The sequence below is a fragment of the Grammomys surdaster genome, unplaced genomic scaffold (genome assembly GCF_004785775.1).
Source record: "Grammomys surdaster isolate TR1022 unplaced genomic scaffold, NIH_TR_1.0 192, whole genome shotgun sequence".
Lineage (NCBI taxonomy): Eukaryota > Metazoa > Chordata > Mammalia > Rodentia > Muridae > Grammomys > Grammomys surdaster.
The window spans coordinates 2,706,619-2,728,835 of record NW_021604637.1 but is presented as its reverse complement, the minus strand read 5'-3'; the positions used below and the strand labels follow the sequence as shown (position 1 = coordinate 2,728,835).

Here is a 22,217-nt window from a genome sequence, read left to right as displayed (position 1 = left end):
CTCAGATATTCAACTCACCCCCCCCCCCGGGGTTGTGTTTTTTTAAGTACTGTTGATGGAAACACATCAAGAATTTATTTAATTATTTAATCCTGCTTGGAGTAAGTTTCCCCTACACAGTTTGAAGAGCCAGAGCTGTTCACTAGGTATTACCTAGGTCATGCCTTTCAGACTTACTCCAGGTGACAACCTATCTCCAATGTCAGCATCATTCACTGTTATTACTGTTCCATTGCCTTTACTGGGAAATAGGCTACTCCAGGAGTGTCTGGTTCATTTCTATAATCTTAGATGATCCATGAGTTGTCATGATGCTCTCTGAATAATATAATCAACAGGATTCCAGATCTGAGAACTGAGGCTTACTAAGTCATTCCCCTAACCAGGCACTTCATGAAAGTAGGTATATATATCCATGGAATATTCACAGCCTGGTGAGGTAGACTGCACATTTCACAGATGAAGAAACTGAGAGCCAGAAAAAGTAATGAGTCGCACAACTAGAGACAAACCTAGTCACTTAGAAACAGGCTGGTTAACCTGATACTCTTCCTCTTTTAGCCTCTTACTCTATACAGACACAGTTCTAGATAGAGCAACCTTGATAAATGGGAGCAAAATTGGGGGTAGGGGGTCTGGAGTCTGCAGTTAAGGATGAATGGACTATCACAAAAGGCTGAGGAGACACTTATACGCATGTGGTGCACACAAGTGCACCTCTCAGGAAAACAAGCAGTTCCTCATTGCTCAGCCTCTGCTAGGATCAAAGACTATGTGGTGCTTTGGGAAACCTTGCAATTCCCATATATGATAATGTTAGCAGAAGTGCATTTGTGTGGGCAACCTCTTCTAAATCAGACAAAAAGGCCACACTGAATCTCCAAAGTCCAGAAGTCATCACTACTCTTCCACTGATGGGAGTAAGGAAAGGAGGGCGAGGAGGGCAGGGGGATTTTTAAGGGAAGGGATTGAAGACTAGAAAAGAACCAATTGACAAATCTTGGGCCTTTGCCCCTGCTGAGAAAGTATCCTGAACTCAACATCTGTTTCTTTGTTTCTACCTCAGTCTCCACCACCCTAGTGTAAACAGCAAAGACAGTTAATCAGTGGTGAAGAGTTTGTTGAGTGAGATCCTATACCTAGAGTTTGTGTAACAATGCCAAGGTCAAATTCTTCAGTCCTTTTGCTAGAACATATCCTTTTATCAACCCCTCTGGTCCTCACACCTCTGGCTACTATAGTCCTCACACCTCTGGCTACTATAGTCCTCACATGGACTTTGCCTGGCTTATAATCCTCTTCCTCCAGAGAAGAAGTAGTTGTTGCTTTTGTTATGGTTAACCTATCTCCAGCTGAGGCAAGAGCTATGTGGTTTTGAGCACCTAAAAACTTCCCTCTAGCTAATGGAGATTCTGAATGAAATCTCAGAGAACAGGACTTGTGTGTGTTTGTTTAAACCTTGTTTCTCTGAAGGTAGACACAACTGAAGTGCTGTTTGTCTAGCCTGTGGCTCCTCAACCCAGATGCCATTTGTGAGCCCTATTACTGGTCCTTAATTAAGTCACCTTAGGGATGCAGAAAAGAGGTCTGCTAAAACAAAAAAACAAAACAACCTGGTCCCTTCAGTCTTCTCAGGACTGAACCAAACCCAGAGACAAAGTTTGGACTAAAACTGAAGCCAGGGATAACTGCAGAAGCTCTCATCTTGGAACATCCATTGATGCTAGACAATGTTAAGAGTTGTGGGCAAAGGCTTTGCCATATTACAGGCAGATGGAGATGTTCTTGCTAATGTGGGTCACCTGGTAGAAGAGCAAGTGGGAAATCTGACTGAAGCTCTTGGCAAACTTTCTGCAAGGCTTTTGCCTATGTGCATATGCTAGTGTTGTCCACAAAATACTAGCTGCAATCAGGAAACTTCTAGGGTTTCTTGCCCATGTGTGAACATTGATGGAGCTGTGGTGTAAGATTTCTGCCACATTCTGGAAAGGTCACTTGCTCAAGTGGATACGCTGGTGTTCAGTGAACATGGTGATCTCACTAAAGCCACGTCCACATTCAAGACACCTGAAGGGCGGTTCTCCATTGTGAGTGCGCTGGTGCCGCAGGCAGTTTGAGCTGTTGGTGAAGTTCTTGCCACACTCACAGCAATTGTAGGGCTTCTCACCCGTGTGTGAACGCTGGTGTTCCAGCAGATAGGAACTGCGCCCAAAGCTGTCTCCACACCAGGCACAGAAGTAGGGTTTCTCACCTGTGTGACAGCGCTGGTGCTGTAAAAGGTTAGAGCTCAGGCTGAAACTCTTGCCACAGAGTCCACAGCGGTAGGGTTTCTCACCAGTGTGAGTACGCTGGTGCTGGATCAGGTTGGAGCTAACCCTGAAAGTCTTACCACACTCAGCACAAGCATAGGGCTTTTCCCCAGTGTGCACCCGCTGGTGTTTTGCTAGGTCTGCACTGCGACCAAAGGCCTCTCCGCACTCCATGCACTTATGAGGCCGGAGACCTGAGTGAGAACGCCGGTGTTTAGTGAGATTAGAGCTGAGGCTGAAGCAACGGCCACATTCTGGGCAGGGGTATGGTTTTTCACCGGTGTGAACTCTGTAATGCTTAACCAGATCTGAGCCACGCCGGAAGCTTTTGTCACACTCTGGACAGCTGTAAGGTCGGTCACACCCATGGCTGCTTTGATGGTGAATGAGGTCAGAGAGGCTGAGTACAGCCAGCCCACAATTCCTGCACTTGAAAGCTTTGGGGACTGCAGGATCACTGGTCTTGGCAAAGGCTTCTTCCTCGGGGCCAGAGCCTGACCTACATAAGTACTGCAGGTCCAGCAATTTTTCCTCGGGGGCTGGTTGTTCCGGCCGCGCCAGGAGGGGGCGCTCATGTAGCACGGCCTCGCGATCCAGGGGCGACCTGGAGGCTCCCAGAAATTTTGATGTCGGGTTCTCCAGCAGCTTCGCCCCATCTAGATTCTCCCTGGCCACTTCCATCGCGGCCGAAAAGCGCTCGGTTTCCTAAATGCCACCCGTCTAACTCATCAGCACATTTGGAGAAAGGGGCACTGGAGGCTTGGAGGCCAGCACCGGAAACGGAAAGGTCTCCAAGCTCGAGAGACTCTAGGAAGCAGCAGCGAACTTTCCCGGTAGGTTTAACTCTTTCATTCGCTTAGCGAGACCTTTCTGTCGGGAACTTAGCACTTTTGAAACGGCTTGGGGTTCTGCGAGTCGGTCAGTCTGGCTTTCGGGGACATTGATCACCTCGCTTGAGGGTTGTCAAGACAGTGTAAACGTCGCTGACAAGGACGTACCGGGAGCGAAGTAGCTAAGTCACATTGGGGAGCAAAGGACAGCGCTAAGACACCACAGCAGGGCGTCTGATTCTAGGAGCAACAGCTCACTCTTCGGCCCTGGGAGGAGTTTCTCACCCACCTAAACTGCACTAAGCTTGGCGCCGACTACATATCCCAGCATGCACCGCACGCGCCTCTTACTTTCACACAGATAAATACCATTCTCGCCATGTCTTCTGCGACTGTGCAAGTACCCGAGTTCCAGAATCTAGAACTTCAACTTCCGACTCGCAAGATAACTGCGGCGGCGCTATTCAGAGGAGCAGCCTGGCCACGCCCCCCTCTTCCAGTTCCGCTCTCTCAGAGTACCGGCGAGACGCGGGGCGGAGCCTTAGGCCCGGGCCAAGATGGCGGCTGCGAGACCGGCTCTTACGGACTCGCTCTCGTTTTGCCTCGCGCAACTCACGGCGGCGGCCGGGGAGAGGCCAGGTGGGGGAAAGGACCCAGCTACCAACGAGACACCCCTGGGCCGCGCGCTCTTAGCTCTTCGCACGCGCCACATCAAGGCAGCAGAGGGAATTGAGCGCTTCCGGGCACGCGGCGGGCTCCGCCCCCTTCTCGCCCTGCTACGCCGAACGGCTGCTGCGGGCCCCGCCCCGTCCCAAGCAGCCTCTGGCTCCGCCCCTCCGGCGGTTGCGTCAGCTAGTTCTTCCCCTGGCCACGCCCCCGCTGCCGAGTCGCTTTTGACGTCTTCGTCGCCAATGCGCCTGCGCAAGACGCTGGATTTGGCGCTCAGCATTCTAGCCAACTGCTGTACGGAAGGGGCGTGCCGGGCTGAAGTGCGTAGACTTGGAGGCATTCTCTCTTTGGGTAAGTGTTCCGCCCCCATTTCTTAGAAAGGTTCCAACTCACAGGACCTGTGCTGTTCTTACTTAATGTCAGGCCTCTGAGTACATGCTTTGTGATGGTGCAGCCCCACTCATCTCCTCAGGTGTAATGCTATGTGACGTCACCGCTCTCTCTATAAATTATACCTGGACCTGTCCAGACCAGAACTTCGTACTGGCTCCTGCCTCACTTTTGAGCAAATGATTTATAGTTTTTATTTTTGGTACTTCTCGTGGACAGTGCTTACTTACTACTGTGTCCCTGTGCAAGGCTTCACATGGATGAGCAGGAGGCTAGAAAATGTAATTTTTAAAAGTTCAGAAAATGGACTTAGAAAGTGGTGCTGTCAGACATACCAAGCAAATCACCCAGCCCCTCCAAAACTAGAATTCTTGGTGTAATAACAATAATAGCTACCCGGCAGGATTGAAGTTGAGTATAAAATGAAATTCAAATGTAGAATGCCCACACTCCAAGCATAGGTAGGTACTTAAACCCACACAGTAAACAATTTCCAGCAAAGGATAAGCCTTCTGTTTACCGGCTGATTTGGCGCCTCCTCGTGGTAATGATGGGAACAGAGTTGGGTCATTGCCTGTCCTCTGATAATATCTCAGTTTTGACAAAAATCTTAATTTTTATATTTAAACTTGCATAGAATGCAGATAATGTGTTTGAAAGTAGGCTTGACAGAATGCCAAGTTCTCTCTAACCTTGTTCACTGTGCTGGGCAGTATTACCTTTTGATTGGCAGGGGTTAAAAGTTGACATGGTTCAAGCCAAGTTACCTGGATTACATGACAGCTTCAGCGGCTCTTCCTGCCGTATCACTGTCTCTGGTGATACCCTACTGCCGCAGTTGCCGGAGTGTGCTCTGTCATTCCTCTTAAAGCCCTTTTCTGGCTTCTGCGGCGTTTATATTTTGAATCCTTGGACTGACATTTGAGGGGCTTTGTGAAGTCCTAGAACAGACACTATTCCCCTGGGGCATTTGGAAAAGCTGCTTCAAACCTGAGGTGCTCCAGCCGTTCCATTTACCATCCCTCTGGCAAATAAATATCCATTCAGCCCTTCCTCCAGCTCTTTCTCACCTTTTCACATCTTCTGAAGACCTTCCCTAATCTTCATCTCTTATTCCTCTCTCTCCCTCTTCACTCTCTCTTTGCAACGTTGGGAATTGGCTCAGGGTTTGGTACAAGCTAGACGAGCACTCTGCCTCTGACCTAAATCCCCAAACATTTACCACATTCTTGCTTTGGATGAGTAGATACAAAGAGTAGAGAGTCCTCAAGAAGACAAACTGTTTTTGCAGTGACCATTCTTCAGTGTATGAAGACAGACAGCATCCAGAACCGAACAGCCCGTGCTCTGGGGAACTTAGCCATGGAGCCTGAGAGCTGCAGGGACATCCACTCTGCTGGTGAGAGCTTGTGAGAGTGGGATAGGCTGGGAGTCGCTGTGGGACTTGGATGTCCACTCTTGCTCATTATGTGTCTTCCTTTTCCTCTCTTAGGTGCTGTTCCCTTTCTTGTTGAGAGCCTTACTGCCTGCCAGGACTCACAGTGCCTACAGAGCATAGTTCGTGCCCTCCGCAACTTGGCAGACTCACCCCAGCATCGCCTAGCCCTGGCACAGCAAGGAGCAGTGCGGCCACTGGCTGAGCTCCTGGCTACTGCCCCAGACCCTGCACTAACCTCAGCCCTAGTCCGTGCTCTCTTGGAACTCAGCCGAGGCTGTTCCCGGGCCTGTGCTGAGCAGCTAAGTCTGGGTGGGGGACTGGGCCCACTTGTCAGCCTGGCTTCTCACCCTAAACGGGCAATACGTGAGGCAGCCATCCTGATCCTTGCCAATCTGTGTGCTCAGGGCCTGGTTCGGCCTGCACTGGGCAATGCTGGTGGTGTGGAGGTGTTACTAGGTGAGCTTAGGCGGCGACGGGGTCCCAGTGGGAGCAGCTCAGCTTCCCAGCAGCCCCTAGTGCGGGCTGTATGCCTCTTATGCCGGGAAGCCATCAACCGGGCTCGGCTTCGGGATGCTGGTGGTTTGGAGCTGCTGATGGGTCTATTGCAGGACCCTGGTGCCAGCGCCTGGCATCCACGTGTTGTAGCTGCCCTTGTAGGCTTCCTTTATGATACTGGGGCCTTGGGCAAGTTACAGGCTCTGGGACTTGTACCTCTTCTGGCCAGGCAGCTATGTGGTGAAGCTGGCGAAGAGGAAGAGGAAGGAGTAGAAGCTGCTTCCTGGGACTTCCCTGAGGAACGAACCTCTGGGCAGGCAGAGGGAGGAAGCTTCCGAAGTCTCAGGTGAGTCCTCATCTCAGGGCCTGAGAATGGATGGTGCTCTAGGGAGGGAGTGGGTCTGCTACAGCCATATTCCTCACCTCTGTCTCTATTCTGTCATAAGATGCTTACCAGGACTGTCTCTTGACTCCCGCTCTCCTCTAACATGACTTGGATCTGCCATCTGACCTGGGCCCCACCCCATCATCCAGAACTCTGGGCTCTATACAAGTTGATTGGGGGTGGCATGTGTCCTGCTTACAGTGGTATGCTGTGGAGCCCCAAGTCTGTCTGTCTGTCTGTCTATCTGTCTGTCTGTCTCTCTATCTATGTATCTATCTATCTATGTATCTATCTATCTATCTAATTGTGGTGTTTTACTATGGAGTCTAGGCTGCCTGTATCTCACTATAAAGCCTAGGCTTTCCTTGAACTTGGAGCTCTCCTGCCTGTCTTAGCCTCTAGAGAAGTTCTTATTCTGTTACCATCACCAAAAAATAACTAGTTGACCTCTCTGAGCCACTGACTTCTTGTGTGTGCAATGGAGAATCACAGCATGTGTACCCACAGAGTCATTGCAAAGACTGTCCCTTACTTAGCTCCAAACAGTGGTCAGTAAATGTCAGTCTTGTGAGCTGACTGCATTTCCACTCTCTCACTCCCTGGCAGCCTCCTCTCTAGTTCCTAAACACGATGAGACAGTACCATCTGAGAGCGTCTATGTCCAGAGCACGCTTCCTCCTGTGTGCCTTCATCTCTCCTTCCGTCTCCTTGGTTGCTCTTCTCTGTCTAGAATACTCTTCCTCCTTAGGCTTTCATTTCTCACCTCTTCAAGTCTGCTCGGTTCTTACAGTCTCTGTAAGGAGTCACGATTGCTGTCATAGTTCCTGGTTCACCTCCTCTGTTCTCCGTATACCTTTCCCTTCTGCTCCCAGCCCGTACCACAGACTTCACGGCACATACCATGAAAGGTTTGTTCTGTTTTGTTTAGACAGGGGTTTCACTGTAGCCTAGGCTGATCTTACACTTATCCTGCGTCAGTCCTGAGTGCCAGAGTCACAGGCACAAAGCACTGCATACCTGCCCAGGCCAGTTGCTTTATGACTGGTGCTGTTTCTCCTCAGCAGATCATAAACTCTGGGAATAACATTTTGTTTTTTGGTTTCTTGAGCACCTGAAGCTGGACTTGGCACATGGTAGACACTAGTAATTCTGAGTGAGGTGTGGCCCCACCTCAGTTTTGGGTCCTTCCCCTTTGCACACCTTTCTTTCTCAGAGCTGTCACCTTACCATTCCTTTCTTCCCCTCTCCTCCCTTTGTTCTCTCTCTCTCTCTCTCTCTCTCCCATCTGTTTGCTTTTCTTTTCCTATTTTGAGACAGCATCTCACTAGGCTGTCCTGGAACTCACTATCCCAGGCTCGCCTTGCTCTTGTGATGCAGGACATCTTATTGATTCTGCTTCCTTGCTTTGGCTCTGGGTTCAGACTCCTTTTCTTCCTGTCCTCTGTAGGTTGTGGCTGATTTCTGAGGGTTATGCAGCAGGCCCTGGAGATATCTCCCCAGATTGGTCTCCTGAGCGTTGTCCGATGCCAGAGCCATCTGAGTCAGTCAGTCCTACCCCTGGCCAGACCTCAATGTCGACACCCCGCACACTTCGCAAACCTGGCCGTATCCCTGCTGCCACTACTGAGGAGCCTTGGGGCCAAGAGGGGCCAGCACTGTTGCTGTTGTCACGTTTCTCCCAGGCTCCTGACCCAAGTGGCGCTCTAGTGACTGGTCCGGCACTGTGTGGCCTGTTGGCCTATGTGACAGGTGCACCAGGACCGCCAAACCCACGTGCACTCCGTATCTTGGCACGTCTCACCTGTAACCCTGCGTGCCTTGAGGCCTTTGTACGCAGTTACGGTGCAGCACTGCTGCGTGCCTGGCTGGTACTTGGTGTCTCACCAGATGACTGGCCTGTGCCACATGCCCGGCCTGTACACCGAAGCCAGCACCGAGAGCTGGGTATGTTTCCCCTATCCCTAACCACGCAAAAGGCCCATTTCCTCCCGTACCTTTTGTGGACCTAGAACCTCTCCTTCCTACTCACTTGCCTACTGTCTGCAGCTACCGTCTAGGCTGCTCAGCCCCTGGGCATTGGGGGTTTGAGGGCCCTGGAAGATAGAGAACATTCCCTTCTGATCCATAGCCCTGGAATACAGAGTTCTATTCTGTCCTTTCCCCCAAACCTTGGGGCCGCGGTAACCTGGTACCAGGTTTGGCTCCTAGTACCCTACAGTCTGACCTTTCTGCATTTCTTTACCCACTCTTTTCTTGGCTCTGCACTGTCCTGGGCACACTCACTTATGTCCTCAGACCAAGGCACCATGTCCTCTCAGGCTCTACTACCATTTGCGTCTTAGGAGTACCCTGTCTTCTGTGCCTGACTGTAGGCTGTTTCCATCTTTGAGGGCCCAGATCTGCAGCCTGACATCCACGTTTCTGTTCTCACCCTTGATTTTTAGTTCCTCACAACCTAAGCCTGTCCTCGACCAGTGCTCATCACACTCCTCTGTTGATGTCTTACTGAGGTTTTACGCTCCCCCTTTTAGGGACTCAGAGTCCTGTCTTGCCCATAGCACCCTGACCTTTAGCACTGACGCCCACGCTGACCTGTTGTGCCTGTCCCTGCAGGTGAGATGCTGCTGCAGAACCTGACAGTTCAGGCTGAGTCCCCCTTTGGAGTAGGTGCCCTCACCCACCTGCTGCTCTCTGGGAGTCCTGAGGACCGTGTAGCCTGTGCACTGACCCTGCCCTTCATCTGCCGGTGAGGGGGCGTGGGTACCTTGCAGGGGTTGTGAGCTAGACTGCAGCTTTCCAGCCCTGCCCTGAGCCTGCTGAAAGACCCCTGTTCCCCACAGGAAGCCGACTCTGTGGCGCCGCTTACTTCTGGATCAGGGTGGCCTCCGCCTTCTTCTCACTGCACTGAGTCAGCCAGCTCCACACCCACTCTTCCTCTTCTTTGCAGCAGATTCCCTGTCCTGTCTCCAAGGCCTGGTGTCTCCCACTGCAAGCGCAGTCCCTTTACCTGCCCTGCCCTTGGAACTGGACTCACCCTCCCCTTGCCTCTATGAACCTCTGTTGGGTCCAGCCCCTGCCCCAGCTCCTGACCTGCACTTCATTCTGGATTCAGGCCTACAGCTCCCTGCTCAGCGGGCTGCTTCAGCTGCTGCCTCTCCTTTCTTCCGGGCCCTGCTGTCCGGCAGCTTTGCTGAAGCCCAGATGGATTTGGTGCCACTTCGAGGCCTGTCCCCTAGTGCAGCGTGGCCTGTCTTACATCATTTGCATGGCTGTCGGGGCTGTGGGGCGGCTCTGGGGCCTATACCCCCACCTGGACAGCCCCTGCTGGGCTCCAAGGCTGAGGAAGCTCTAGAAGCTGCTGGCCGATTCTTGTTGCCTGCACTGGAGGAAGAGCTAGAGGAAGCTGTTGGCCGCATCCACTTGAGTCCCCGGGGTGGCCCGGAGTCAGTGGGTGAGGTATTCCGCCTAGGCCGCCCCCGGCTGGCTGCCCACTGTGCACGATGGACACTAGAACCAGGGCAGTGCCCAAGAAAACGGGCCCTGGCCCTTACGGGGCTCGTGGAAGCGGCAGGTGAGGAGGCAGGGCCCCTCACTGAGGCTTTGCTGGCTGTGGTAATGGGGATTGAGTCATAGTACATGTGCCATAGGCTAAACTATTGGCATCGCTGGGAGAGGACCCAAGGGATGAGTTGGCTGTAAAGGAGGCTTCTCGGCATGAGAGAAGACTGCAGAAGGAGCTATCCTCAGGGACTGAAGAGAAAATGGAACTGAATCCAGGATGAAGATCTAAAGATCCATGAATAAGAAGCCAATACCAGAGTCTGTGCAGGAGTCCAGGCGACAACTCAGGCCCAGGGTCTGGCCAGACTCAGCACTGTGGTATTGAAATTAAAGACCTGAGATTTAAACACTGCTGCTGTGTGGTGCTTCTGCTTGTTTTCCACCTGGGGTACCCCACCTATTTACCTGCTGAGAGCCCCATGCTTTGACATGGGCCATCCTTGGCTTTAAGAGTTCAATAAATCATTGCCTGGTTACTACAGACCTGGGACATGGTGGGTTTTCCCAAGGATGGAGTTTTGAGCCCCAGGGGAGGCCTGCTTTCTGTTTTTGAGTCCTCGTTGCTTAAACACAGCCACCCGTCTAAATGCAGAACCTGGCCAGGGTTAAGAGGTTTTGGCTGAGGATGAGTGTGGCAGCAAGTCGGAACACTTCTGCCGCGACTGGTCCTTTACCTGTCAGTCTGTTCCCATCTCAAGCCAATTTTAAAAAAAAAATTAATATGTAGGTATGCGCAGGCCATGGCTCCTATGTGGAAGTCAGAGGACAACTTGAAGGAGTCTGTTCTCTGCTTCCATCATCGGGTCCCAGGGACCCAACTCAGAGCATCTGGCTTGGCAGAAAGTACTTTACCTGCTGAACCATCTTACTGGACCAAGCCAGTTAAATGTCAACTGCTTATCGAGAAACCTACTATGTTCTTAGGGGTGCTGAGACCTGTTTTTAGTCACATTCAGAGAAAGCCCCTTTACTGGCACACAGGTGAAGGAAGGGTCTCCATCACTGGGCTTTCAGAGCTCTGGACTAAGCCTACCAGGGTCTGGGCATTTCAGAAAGGTGAGGTAAGTGGTTCTTGCTGACCCTGAGCCTCTTGGGGTTCAAATCTCTGCTTTACATTGTGCATTAGGGTATGGTAGCACACGCCTTTAATCCCAGCATGCCAGAGGCAGAAGCAAGTGCATCTCTTATGAGTCCCAGGACAGTTTCATACTGGGATCCTAACTTTAAAAAAATGTCCTTATGCCTGGTCCCTTTCTGGTTGATTTAGGCTGGCGTGGAGGGCTACGCTGGGCTTCAGTATTTTTACCAAACTTCCCAGGTTCTGATTTGCTCCAGAGTTGAGGCCTCGTATCCTATGGCTTAGATCTGACCTCCAGTATGGCCGTTAGACAGCAGCCATCTGTCCATACCCATCTCCAGGTGTTTCTAACTATTTCTTAAGGGGTCAGTTCACAGACAGCTTCATATCCCTCTGTGGCTGGTTTGTGCTGCTTTCTTCTCTTTCATCAGTACCTTGGGAAGGGGTTATTTTGTAACGGGCTCTGGTCACCTCCTCCATGTTAGGAATGGGTTTTGTTTTACATGTAAGTGTCTGGGATTTGTCATCCTGGGAGTTTACGTGGGGCTTAGGTCTGAGGCTTGCTTTCCCTGTTCTGTGTATCTATTTCAGGTCTGTCTTACAGGGAAAGTCCTGCCTTGCAGACTGGATCGCTGTTCTCTGTGTGAGACATTTCTTAGTATGTATGCCTCCTGCCGTTCTGCTGGCAGTCAAAACCTGTAATCTGAGAGATCCTTAGAATGTCACTCCTGCCTCTAACAAAATTCTACAAGTCTTTTTTAAAATGCTCAGGGTGCGAGTGGGGCCCTACCTTGAACTCTGCTGGCTTTGGGAGGTGTAGGCTTGGGGCTCTCTGTTTATGAGACTCCCTTAGGCAGGAGCTATGGAAGAACCACTCTAACTTGGCTTTAGTTTCAGGGACTCGCTGCCGCTGAGGCAAAGGCTGGGGTGTGGCCTCCTCTGAGCAAAGCCAGAAAACTGGATTGGGTGGGCCCTAGTGCTGTCTGTCTTCATGTCCCAGTGCTCCCCCTTCATCGCTCCCCCTGACTGTATCCCAGCGGGTCCCGGCTTCCATACATGGTCACAGCCCTGCTTCTAACTCCCTGACGTCCCCCCCTCCCGTCCTCCGCCCCCACCGGACACGGCCCCCGCCCTACTCGCCCCAAGCTGTCCGCCAGCGCACCGCCATGGAGGACCTGGGTGAGTGGGGACCGGATTCCCCTAGCTTCTCTCCCTTCCCTGCATCTATCCTCTTCCCAACTCACACACCTTCCCCATCTCAGTTTTCTCTCTCCTTTTTTCTCGCCTCAGCCTGCCTATGACTCCCTCCCAAATCCACATACCCTTTCCTGCCTCTCCCTTCCTGCCTTGCTTGAGACGCCGCTCCCTCCGTTCTTCCCTGGCTCTCTCTGCTCCCTCAATCCTGCTTGTGGTTGAGGCACTCACGGGGGCCTGGATCCAGAGGCTCTGGAAAGGAAGGGGTTAAGGGATCATTGGGTCCTGGGACTGGGAAAATAGACTAGAGAGGAGAGTGTGACCTGGAATTTCGGAGATGAAAAGGACCCACATCAGGGTTTCAAGAAGAGAAGAATTAAGTGTTCCCAGGTATAGTAGGGGTCAAGAAAGTCCTCAGGGCAAGAAAGAGAATAATAGAGAGTGCCAGCGTGATAGAAAGAAGTTTAAGGCTTCTATCTATCGTAGGTATCATAGGAGAAGAGTAAAGGGACGGGGCTTATAGATATAGCGCCCCAGGCTTCTCGTCCCTTCTTTTTGCCTAAACTGAGGCTAGAAGACTCTGCTCTTCGTGGCAGAATTGCTGGACCCAGCAGCAGAGGGCGCGCCTCAATAATAGTACATAGATAAGAAGTACACCAAAACACCCTTTCCCTGCCAGGGCCATTTACTCCTGAGGTGGATAGGGCGAGACTTCAGTGTGGCCAAGTGGGCCAAGCTGGCCAGGCTGTTTAAATATGGGGAGAAGTAGTGAGTGTGTTGCAGCAAACATCTAATCAGGAAGCTGGGTGTCAAACATACACCGGATTGAACAATTTGGGTACAGTAAGAGCCAATTTGGACTGCAACCAGGAAAGATGGAGAGAATAAAAGAGACCATTACTGGGTTTGTACTTGACTCTCAGGGTAAGTCAGGGGAGATGTCTGGTCATAAACACTGTGCTACTCCTTTGCCTTGGCCTGACCCTGTGAGTATGTTTTTTGGCCGCTGTCTTTAACACTGGCTATCTATCTTTTAAAACACTGACACTTGAAATCCTTCATCCTCTAACCTCTTAAGACCTTGATAACCCCCTCCATCCCCAACCTCTCACCCTGAGGGCCTCTCAACCGCAGATGCCCTGCTCTCTGACCTGGAGACCACCACTTCACACATGTCACGGTTAGGGGCTCCAAAAGAGCGCCCACCAGAGCCAATTACACCTCCCCCACCCTATGGCCACCAGCCACAGGTGAGATGAGATTCTGGGATCTGGGGGAGCCATTAGGGCCTGGGTTAGTCTGGGTTCAGGGAAATCTGAGTGAGGTAAGGAATATGACTGTCCTTCCACAAATATCTCTACTCTCTGTAGACAGGGTCTGGAGAATCTTCAGGAGCCTCTGGGGACAAGGATCATCTATACAGGTGAGGGGCCTGGGAACTGGGGCATGAAGATGGGGAAACCAGTTGAAATTCAGGTGAGGGTACTCAGATTCCCTACTCTAAAACCCAGGTTTCCTTCTGTCCCTTAGCACAGTATGCAAGCCTCGGTCCCCAAAGCCTGTGGCCCCTGTGGCTCCTCCATTCTCCTCTTCCAGTGGTGTGCTGGGCAATGGGCTTTGTGAGCTAGACCGTTTGCTTCAGGAGCTTAATGCCACCCAGTTCAACATTACAGGTACCGGGGCTACTGAGCCAGTCTTCGGTGGGCTGGGGACAGGGCAAAGAAGGAGAATCTAAGGGACACAGACTGTCCAAGGAGCAGTTAAAGGATTTGAAGTCTTCACTGGGAAGAAAGACGGAGTATGGCTCCTTGCCAGTGTTGTTCTCTCGTCTCTCCAGATGAAATCATGTCTCAGTTCCCATCTAGTAAGATGACTGAAGGGGAAGAGAAGGAGGACCAATCTGAAGACAAGACCTCACCCACTGTGTGAGTTTGGCATAGTTGGCAGGGCAGGGATGGGTCCTGGATGCCTGAGTTACTAGAGGGGTGTTAGGCTGGCAGGTTCTGAGGTTATACACTGTGTTCTCCACAGCCCTCCCAGCCAATTCTCTGCCCCCTCAAAGCCTTCGGCCACCTCAGCCACTCAGGAGCTGGATAGACTAATGGCATCGCTCTCTGACTTTCGCGTCCAGAACCATGTGAGTCTGGAAGGATTTTGGTTGGTGTCATTTTGTGGCTCACCAATCCAGTCTTGATGCTTCCAGTTAGTGGCTTTGTTGACTCAAGTTCCCTGTCCTCTTCACTGCAGCTTCCAGCCTCAGTGCCACCTCAGGCTCCAGCAGCAAGCCCCACACATGAGGGATGCCCATCTCCACCAGGACAGACTAGCAAGGGCAGTCTGGACACCATGCTGGGCCTGCTGCAGTCTGACCTCAGCCGCCGTGGTGTTCCCACTCAGGCCAAGGGCCTCTGCGGCTCCTGCAATAAATCTATTGCTGGACAAGTAAGTGCAGTCCTGTGAGCAGAGGCCCACTCACATATCCACCTCTGAGAACCAGACTTTGGTTTTTTCCCTTGAAAAATCTTTTCTTATTCTTTGAGAATTTAATACATGTATACATGTTAAATACAATGTTAGATACATGTTAGATCCAATGTATCTAACTCCTTCCTCTATTCCTTCCAGTGCACTCATATATCCCCCAACTTCATGTCATCTTTAAAAAAAAAAAATCTACCAAGTACAGTTAGTGCTTCCAGTGTGTGAATGGGTGTAGGGGCCATCCTTCAGATCACTGGCACCTTCCAGGGGCTACATCCCTGAAGAAAACAAGCGTCTTCACCCAGCAGCCAACAACTGCCTCCTCTGCTAAAGGAAGAGCTAAATGAGCCCCTTTCTCATCCTTGATGGAAGTTTGACTGGCTCCATACTGTGTAGGTCTCACGAAAGACCTATGGCTCTCTGAGTGTGTAAGTGCACCAGCCCAGTCATGTTGAGAAAGCATCGCCTCACAGCAGTCTTCCCCAGCCTCTGGCTCTTACAACCTGGCACCATCTGTGATGCTCTCAGCCTTGTGGGGGCATAGTGGGAGATAGATGTTCCATTTAGAGACTTCGTGTTCCCCACTTTTGATGCGTATCTGTGAAATGGAATTTGTTTTTTTCTTGTGATGTTGAGGCCTGAACTTAGACCCTTGCATTTGCTAGGTAGACTTCCTGTCACTGAGCTGTACCCTAACTCTTGAGACAGTGTTTCATGTATCTCATGCTAGCCTCAAATTCAATATATAATCAAGGATAAGCTCTGATTTCTGATCCTCTGGTTTCTACTCCAGGAGAACTGGGATCATAGGCATGCACTGCCCCTTCCCAGGTCATATGTAATTCTTGGAGATTGAATCTAAGACTGTGTATGCTAAACCATCAGTCCACCACCTCTAGCCCAACCCTTGGAATTCTGAGACAAGGTCGTACTGTGTAGTGCAGCTACCCTAAAGCCTATGTCTTCCCTTTACCTCCCAAGTTCTAGAAAGTTTAGCATGCGCCACTGTGCCTACCTGAAATGGACATTATTATTTATATTTTATGTGGTTTTGAAAAAAAAAATTTTTATGGTAGTGTCTCACTGTAACCTAAGCTGACTAGAAACTCACTCTATAGACTAGACTGGCCTTGAACTCATGACAGTCCTACCTCAGACTGTGCACAGGTGTGAGCCACCATGCCCAGCTATATTTTATGCTTTCTCTCTTTCTTTCTCTTTCCCCTTTTCCTGCTTTCTCTCTCTCTCTCTCTCTCTCTCTCTCTCTCTCTCTCTCTCTCTCTTTCTTTCTTTCTTTCCTAAATGTGCATTGGTGTTTTGCCTGAGTTAACAGACTCAGCTGCCATGTAGGTACTGGGAATTGAGCCCCAGGTCCCCTGAAAGAGCAGCCAGTGCTTTTAACCATTGAGCCATCTCCCCAGCCTCCTATTTTATGTTAATTTAAAAAGTCGTGTGTGTGCTAGGGACTAAACCCAGGGGTTTTATACGTGCTAAATACACCTTTTGCCATTGAACTTACCCCCCAGTACCATGTATATTTATGGATGAGAAAAACTGAAACGCTTAGTGATAAGCCATAGGGTAAGAATTCCCACCTGTATTGTATTTGGTGTGGCCCTACTGTGTGCTGGCCACTGTGCTAGTTCTTTTTCATGCCCCTATTTCATTTAATCTTCCCAAAGGGCTCATTAGTTTTGCCTTGTATCTCTCGAGAATCATAAAAACTGTCTCTCTTCCCTTTCTGGTCCAGAAGTCCTGTTTCTTGGATCATAGATTGAGCAGATAAGATCCAGAATAGCTGGGCTGGGTTGGCTTAAAGCATCTCAGTAGATTAAGTACCTGACTCCCAAACCAGATTCACCAAGCTTAGAGAGCAGAGTGGTGTGACCTCTGTGAGGCTCTAGGGACTCCAGACTTCATGGGGCGCTTCCTCTACTAAAACTTACCTCTATGTCAGCATCAAGAGGACTTGGTTTTCTAGCATGGTGGTATTGCCTTAATTCTAGCACCACAGAGTTTGAGAGGTAGGAGGGTTAAGCTACATAGTGAATTTGAAGCCAGCACAACTTAGACTCTGTCACAAACAAACAGCTTACGTAGACTTTAAAGTAATTAAACCTTTTCATGGGCCCTTAGACGGAGTGCGGGCCCAGATACACTATGCCTTACTTGCATGTAAACTCTGGGGTAAAGCTGGAAGGCCAGCTCTGGACCTCTAACACAGTTTGTAGAGCCTTGGACGCTTGTTTTGTTGTTGTTTGTTTGTTTGTTTGTTTTTGTTTTCATCCTGATCCGTCAGGGTTAAGGCTGGGAAAATGCCAGGTACGTAAACCTTAGCTCATCCAGCTCCTGCCAGGTGAAGAGCCACTCTGACAGAAACAACCTATTCAACTTCGCAGGTGGTTACGGCTCTGGGCAGAGCCTGGCACCCGGAGCACTTCCTTTGCAGTGGTTGTTCCACAACCCTGGGAGGCAGCAGTTTCTTCGAGAAGGATGGAGCTCCCTTTTGCCCCGAGTGCTACTTTGAGCGCTTCTCCCCACGATGTGGCTTCTGTAACCAACCCATCCGACACGTAAGCTCCGCAGACCCACACCGATTAACCTGTTTCAGAGAAGACTGACCAAATTGAGACATATCTCTTCTACCTACTTCCACGCCCACCCCCACCCTGCCTCCTCAGTTTTCCCTCTTTAACCTCAAATTCCTTGTTAGTTCTTCCGCCTTCCCTAGGTTCCCAGAGGAGGTGGAGAGAAGACTGGAGAGAAGGTGACAGTAGTGTCCTTTTTCATTTACGCAGAAAATGGTTACCGCCTTGGGCACCCACTGGCACCCAGAACATTTCTGCTGCGTCAGCTGCGGGGAGCCTTTTGGAGAAGAGGGTGAGAGCTGAAACTTAAAAGCTACAGGTCCACTATTCTCCTCGTCATGAGTTTCTTCTATTCCATCTGGCCTTTCCTATCCATCCATGGATCCCAACTCCCGGCCCTTTCTCCACCCACTGTGTTCCCTTTCCCTGTCCTACTGCCCATACCCATTGCCACTCTTGTAGTCCCACACACATTGTCTATCCCCGACCCCAGGTTTCCATGAGCGAGAGGGCCGGCCCTACTGCCGGCGGGACTTCCTGCAGCTGTTCGCCCCGCGCTGCCAGGGCTGCCAAGGACCCATTTTGGATAACTACATCTCGGCACTCAGCGCACTCTGGCACCCAGACTGCTTCGTGTGCAGGGTGCGTGGCTGTGGGGAGCGGGCTAGGAGTCCAGGGTGGGATGATTCATTGGTTAGTCGCTTCACTTCTGCTGCGAAGCTGCAGGAGTCAGGGTGGATGTTAGTTATCCACGCGGGTTACCTGGTCAGGGTTTTGGCTCATTTTGTTAATTTCTGCTTCTGGTAGGAATGTCTGGCGCCCTTCTCTGGAGGTAGCTTTTTTGAGCACGAGGGTCGCCCGCTGTGTGAAAACCATTTCCATGCTCAGCGTGGTTCGCTGTGTGCCACGTGTGGCCTCCCTGTGACTGGCCGCTGTGTGTCTGCTCTGGGTCGTCGCTTCCACCCAGATCACTTCACCTGCACCTTCTGCCTGCGCCCACTCACCAAAGGTTCCTTCCAGGAGCGTGCCAGCAAGCCTTACTGCCAGCCTTGCTTCCTGAAGCTCTTCGGCTGACCTCCTCTTGGGATCACAGATCACCAAAAACGAAGCCTCCAAAAACCCGTTCGTGAAAAAGACTGAGTCCTCCAGATCCCTAGCTCTGGAGCTACCCAGGCATCCTTGCCCCTCCTCTCACCCCCATTCCCGTTGTGGCCCAGCCACTAGAGAGGCCTACCCCTAAGGTGCTCTAGGTGTGTCAAGTTCAGAAAGGGCCCCACTCACCTGGAATATAGCTCTCACTTTGACACGATTCTGGTTTTCTAAGCTAACCAATTAGAGGTCAGGATGTCCCTGTTCACCCATTCTATTCTGTACACTTTTTTTTTTCTACAAACATAAAAACACACTCCACATCTTATAGTGCCAGAGAATCTTGCTTTACTACCAGAGCCCTTGCTCTGTGCTCTAAGGCCTCGAGGCCACAGCTCTGTGGAGGAGATAGAACTGCAAACCCCGTGGAGATAACAACAAATAACAGATGAAGGCAGGCACGGAGAGGTGTGCCTGTAATCCCAACATGGAGGCCAGGCAGACTATCCTCAGTTGCATAGCAAAACTGAGGCCAGGTGGGGTTTATGAGACTATCTCAAAACAAAACAAAAACCCTCAAACACCTGGAAACCAAAATTCAAAGCAATGGCAACAGAGTGAACAGTATAATCCCAGCATGATGGAGGCAAGTTCAAGACAAGTTCAGAAACAGTCTGGCCATATGTAGTGAGTTCCAGGCCAGCCTGGCTCCTGGGTATAAGACCTAGTATCAATAGGGTGGGGGTGGGGCACCAGAAGACCCAGGTTTGATTCCTAGCACCTGCAACTGTCTGTAACTCCGGCTCCAGGCAATCCAATCCCTGCTTCTAGCCTCTACAGGCATCAGGTACACACATGGTGCACAGATATACATGCAGACAAAACGGCCACACATATAAAGCACAATTTTTAAAAAAGGGTTGGAGAAATGGGTCAGTGATTGAGAGTACTACCGTATGTTAAGAAGATGTGAGTTCAGCTCCCAGCCCCCACGCGATGGCTCACAATCATTTGTAACTCCAGTTCCAAGGAGTTGAGGACACCTCAAGTTATCATTTATTTAAAAAGACATTTTTAACATGAGTCTTAACCACAAAGTCAAAAGAGAGGCACTGGGGAAGAAAGGAAGACATGATTCAAACCATAGGTGTGGGCTCCTGAAAGACAGACGAGTCGGCTCTGTGTTCTAGAGGTGAGTATATATAGGCTTTTAGCTAGCTGCTAATGAGCTTCTCAGGCACCGCCTGCTTCTCTGTCTCTATTCCTCTTTTTGGTACTTAAGATTATTGGGTGGACATCTGGGAAAAGTGGGAGCTACAGCACGGGAAAGGATCTTTACCAATTACATATCCTGTAGAGGGTTGATATCAGATCTAAAATGAACTAAAACAAAACCCTAGATATTAAAAAAATAAATAGCCCAATTAAAACAGGGCACAGAACTAAGCGGAGTTCTCTAAAGATGAAACACAGTGGCCGAGGAACATTTAAGGAAGTGTGCAACATCCTTAGTCATCAGGGAAATCCTACCTTGAGCAGCACTTGGGAGACAGAGATGGGCCTCCTGGTCTGCAGAGTAAGTTCTAGGACAGCCAGGGCTACAGAGAAAAACTCCCTTGAAAAAATAAAAACAAATGAACAATTAAAAACCCCAGATTACTTTGAGATTTCATCTTACTTTAATCAGAATGGCAAAGATCAATAAAACAAATGACAGCCCATGCTGGTGGGGATGTGGGGTGAGGGGAACACCTTATGCATTGCTTGTGGGCATGCAAACTTGTACAGCCACTATGGAAATCAGTGCGGAGGTTCTTCAGGAATCTGGGAATAGATCTACCTCACGATCCAGCTAATCGCTCTTGGGCATATCCCCAAAGGACTCTACATCCTACTGCAGAGACACCTGTCCATCCATGTTCATCGAAGCTCTGCTCATAATATCCTGAAACTGGATAGATGCTTGTTGACAGATGAATGGATAAGGAAAATACGTTACATTTTACACAGTGGTATATTATTCAGCTGTTCAAAAAAGATACAATAACTAAATTCACCAGTTAATAGATGGAACTAGAAAAAAATCATTCTGAGCAAGGAAATTGAGATCCAAAAAGATAAATATGGTATGTATTCTCCTATATGTGGATGTTAGCTTTTAAGCTTTCAATAGACATGCTACAATCCATATATAATCACAGAGGTTAGGTATGGAGTAAGGGACTTGCGGGGGGCGGGGGGTTGTCCAAGGGAGGAGAAATAGAATATATACAGTTATGGGGAGACAGGAGAAAAGTGAACAGGAAGAGTAAGCAGAGAAGAGGAGAAAAGAGGACGGTAAGACAGGGAATGTAAGAGACAACTAATCCTAAAAGGCCACTGGAGGGGCTGTGTAGAAACCTGCTATTTTAGAAGCCTCCTAAAATATATACATATATGAAGGGAATCTAAAGAGAGCCACTAAATAGGTGGGGAGACAATGCTTCAGCCAGATACCTTACACCACCAAGGGAAACATCCAGTGCTAGGAACGGGCTACATCTAGTTGAGTCGGTGGCCAAAGAAGACTCACGGAAATCCCCAACATCTCAGGCTGTTGGCTGCTCTCCACAACCTGATGGTAAGGCCCTACTGCTGAAGACAACACCTGCAATATCTCATCCAACACAGAGAAGCCACACTGGTGCCTAACAAGAGCCCTCACCCTTACTAACTAGTGTTCATTATATTGGAAGGTACTCATAGTATTGGAAGGTACTCTCTGCATGCTACCGAGGAAGGAAGGTAAACACCAACTCAGCTACAAACCCTTCAGTCTATATATAATATGATGACCTACCTGCATGATATATGCTGGTGCAATCGTGGCATGAATATTGTGGGAGTAACCAACCGCTATCTGGTTGGATTTAAGGCCCACCCATGAGATGGACCACATGCCTTATGCTGCTCAGGTGGTTGAGAACCTGAGACTAATAGACCTAGGGGCAAACCAAACATTGCATTCTGTTAAAGCAGTAGTTCTCAAGTATCCTAACACTGAGACCCTTTAATACAGTTCCTTGTATTGTGGTGACCCCAACAATAAAATTATTTTTGTTCCTACTTCATGACTGTAATTTTGCTACTGTTATGAATCGTAATGTAATTATCAGATATGTGACCTACATGAAAGGTCTTCGACTCCCGAAGGGGTCATGACCCACAAATTGAGAACAGCTGTGCTAAGAAATGTGGCAATTCTCCTGTGCCCACAGATTAGTGTCTTTCTCAATCAGCTATCATCAGAGAAACTTTTTCCTGCAGTAGATGGGAGCTAATACAGAGACCCGAGACCCACAGCTAGGCAGTGTGTAGAGTGAGAGACCTTGGAACTTCCAGTCCTTAATGGCATGTCTTCACCAAACCCCTTCCCGAAAGGCTCAGAGAACTAATCAGAAGAGAAGGCAAAAGGAGATTATGAGACAGAGGTGATGAAAGGCACCAAAGAAACAGTGTTTCTAGACACAACGGGACTGATGTACATATGAACTCACAGAGACTATGGCAGCAGGGCCTGCACAGGTCCGAGCCAAATGGAGTCCCAGTGCTGAGAGGCAGAAGTGGACAGGAGATTCCATCCCTAAGTAAGAGCCATCTTCAACTGATAACGCCTGATGTCGGGAGGTGTTTGTCTGCTTCTCTGAGGGAGAGAGAGACAAAAAAAAAAA

General features: G+C 49.9%; 3 protein-coding genes across 7 annotated transcripts; 2 read left to right on the top strand and 1 right to left on the bottom strand.

The window, feature by feature from the left end:
• Window positions 1-1,748: 1,748 nt before the first annotated feature.
• Window positions 1,749-3,511, bottom strand: LOC114622876 (zinc finger protein 239-like). The gene is made up of 2 exons (XM_028769429.1): window positions 3,491-3,511; window positions 1,749-3,014 (listed from the first exon to the last, which is right to left on the bottom strand). Exons 1-2 carry the CDS (start codon window positions 3,509-3,511, stop codon window positions 1,992-1,994), a joined length of 1,044 nt encoding a protein of 347 aa, XP_028625262.1. The 3' UTR covers window positions 1,749-1,991.
• Armc5 (armadillo repeat containing 5) lies at window positions 2,762-10,429 on the top strand. Of its 3 annotated transcripts, none has more exons than XM_028769442.1 (7): window positions 2,762-4,159; window positions 5,490-5,597; window positions 5,691-6,477; window positions 7,964-8,460; window positions 9,130-9,262; window positions 9,357-10,087; window positions 10,164-10,429. In XM_028769442.1, the coding sequence occupies exons 1-7, from the start codon at window positions 3,697-3,699 to the stop codon at window positions 10,166-10,168; spliced, it is 2,724 nt and encodes a 907-aa protein (XP_028625275.1). In that variant the 5' UTR covers window positions 2,762-3,696; the 3' UTR covers window positions 10,169-10,429. The 3 variants fall into 3 exon arrangements, with proteins under 3 accessions (XP_028625275.1, XP_028625274.1, XP_028625273.1); XM_028769441.1 differs by having other exon boundaries at window positions 2,763-3,142; window positions 3,501-4,159; window positions 9,357-10,429; XM_028769440.1 differs by having other exon boundaries at window positions 2,763-4,159; window positions 9,357-10,429.
• A 1,618-nt stretch (window positions 10,430-12,047) lies between these two features.
• Tgfb1i1 (transforming growth factor beta 1 induced transcript 1) lies at window positions 12,048-21,612 on the top strand. Of its 3 annotated transcripts, none has more exons than XM_028769422.1 (11): window positions 12,048-12,334; window positions 13,484-13,599; window positions 13,720-13,772; window positions 13,880-14,022; window positions 14,187-14,274; window positions 14,381-14,486; window positions 14,597-14,805; window positions 17,230-17,403; window positions 17,629-17,710; window positions 17,912-18,060; window positions 18,226-18,457. In XM_028769422.1, exons 1-11 carry the CDS (start codon window positions 12,322-12,324, stop codon window positions 18,341-18,343), a joined length of 1,251 nt encoding a protein of 416 aa, XP_028625255.1. In that variant the 5' UTR covers window positions 12,048-12,321; the 3' UTR covers window positions 18,344-18,457. The 3 variants fall into 3 exon arrangements, with proteins under 3 accessions (XP_028625255.1, XP_028625254.1, XP_028625256.1); XM_028769421.1 differs by having other exon boundaries at window positions 12,051-12,334; window positions 14,597-14,791; window positions 18,226-21,612; XM_028769423.1 differs by lacking the exon at window positions 12,048-12,334 and having other exon boundaries at window positions 13,583-13,599; window positions 13,720-13,769; window positions 13,942-14,022; window positions 14,597-14,791; window positions 18,226-18,835.
• The last annotated feature ends 605 nt before the right edge of the window (window positions 21,613-22,217 follow it).

Coding starts and splice junctions, on each gene's coding strand:
- Tgfb1i1 (XM_028769421.1), top strand. Junction 14,275..14,380: donor GACAAGACCTCACCCACTGT/GTGAGTTTGGCA, acceptor TGTTCTCCACAG/CCCTCCCAGCCAATTCTCTG. Junction 14,487..14,596: donor ACTTTCGCGTCCAGAACCAT/GTGAGTCTGGAA, acceptor TCTTCACTGCAG/CTTCCAGCCTCAGTGCCACC.
- Armc5 (XM_028769441.1), top strand. CDS start 3,697: ATGGCGGCTGCGAGACCGGCTCTTACGGACTCGCTCTCGTTTTGCCTC. Junction 4,160..5,489: donor TGGAGGCATTCTCTCTTTGG/GTAAGTGTTCCG, acceptor CTGTTTTTGCAG/TGACCATTCTTCAGTGTATG. Junction 8,461..9,129: donor AAGCCAGCACCGAGAGCTGG/GTATGTTTCCCC, acceptor CTGTCCCTGCAG/GTGAGATGCTGCTGCAGAAC.
- LOC114622876 (XM_028769429.1), bottom strand. CDS start 3,511: ATGGTATTTATCTGTGTGAAA. Junction 3,015..3,490: donor TGGTATTTATCTGTGTGAAA/GTAAGAGGCGCG, acceptor GGTGGCATTTAG/GAAACCGAGCGCTTTTCGGC.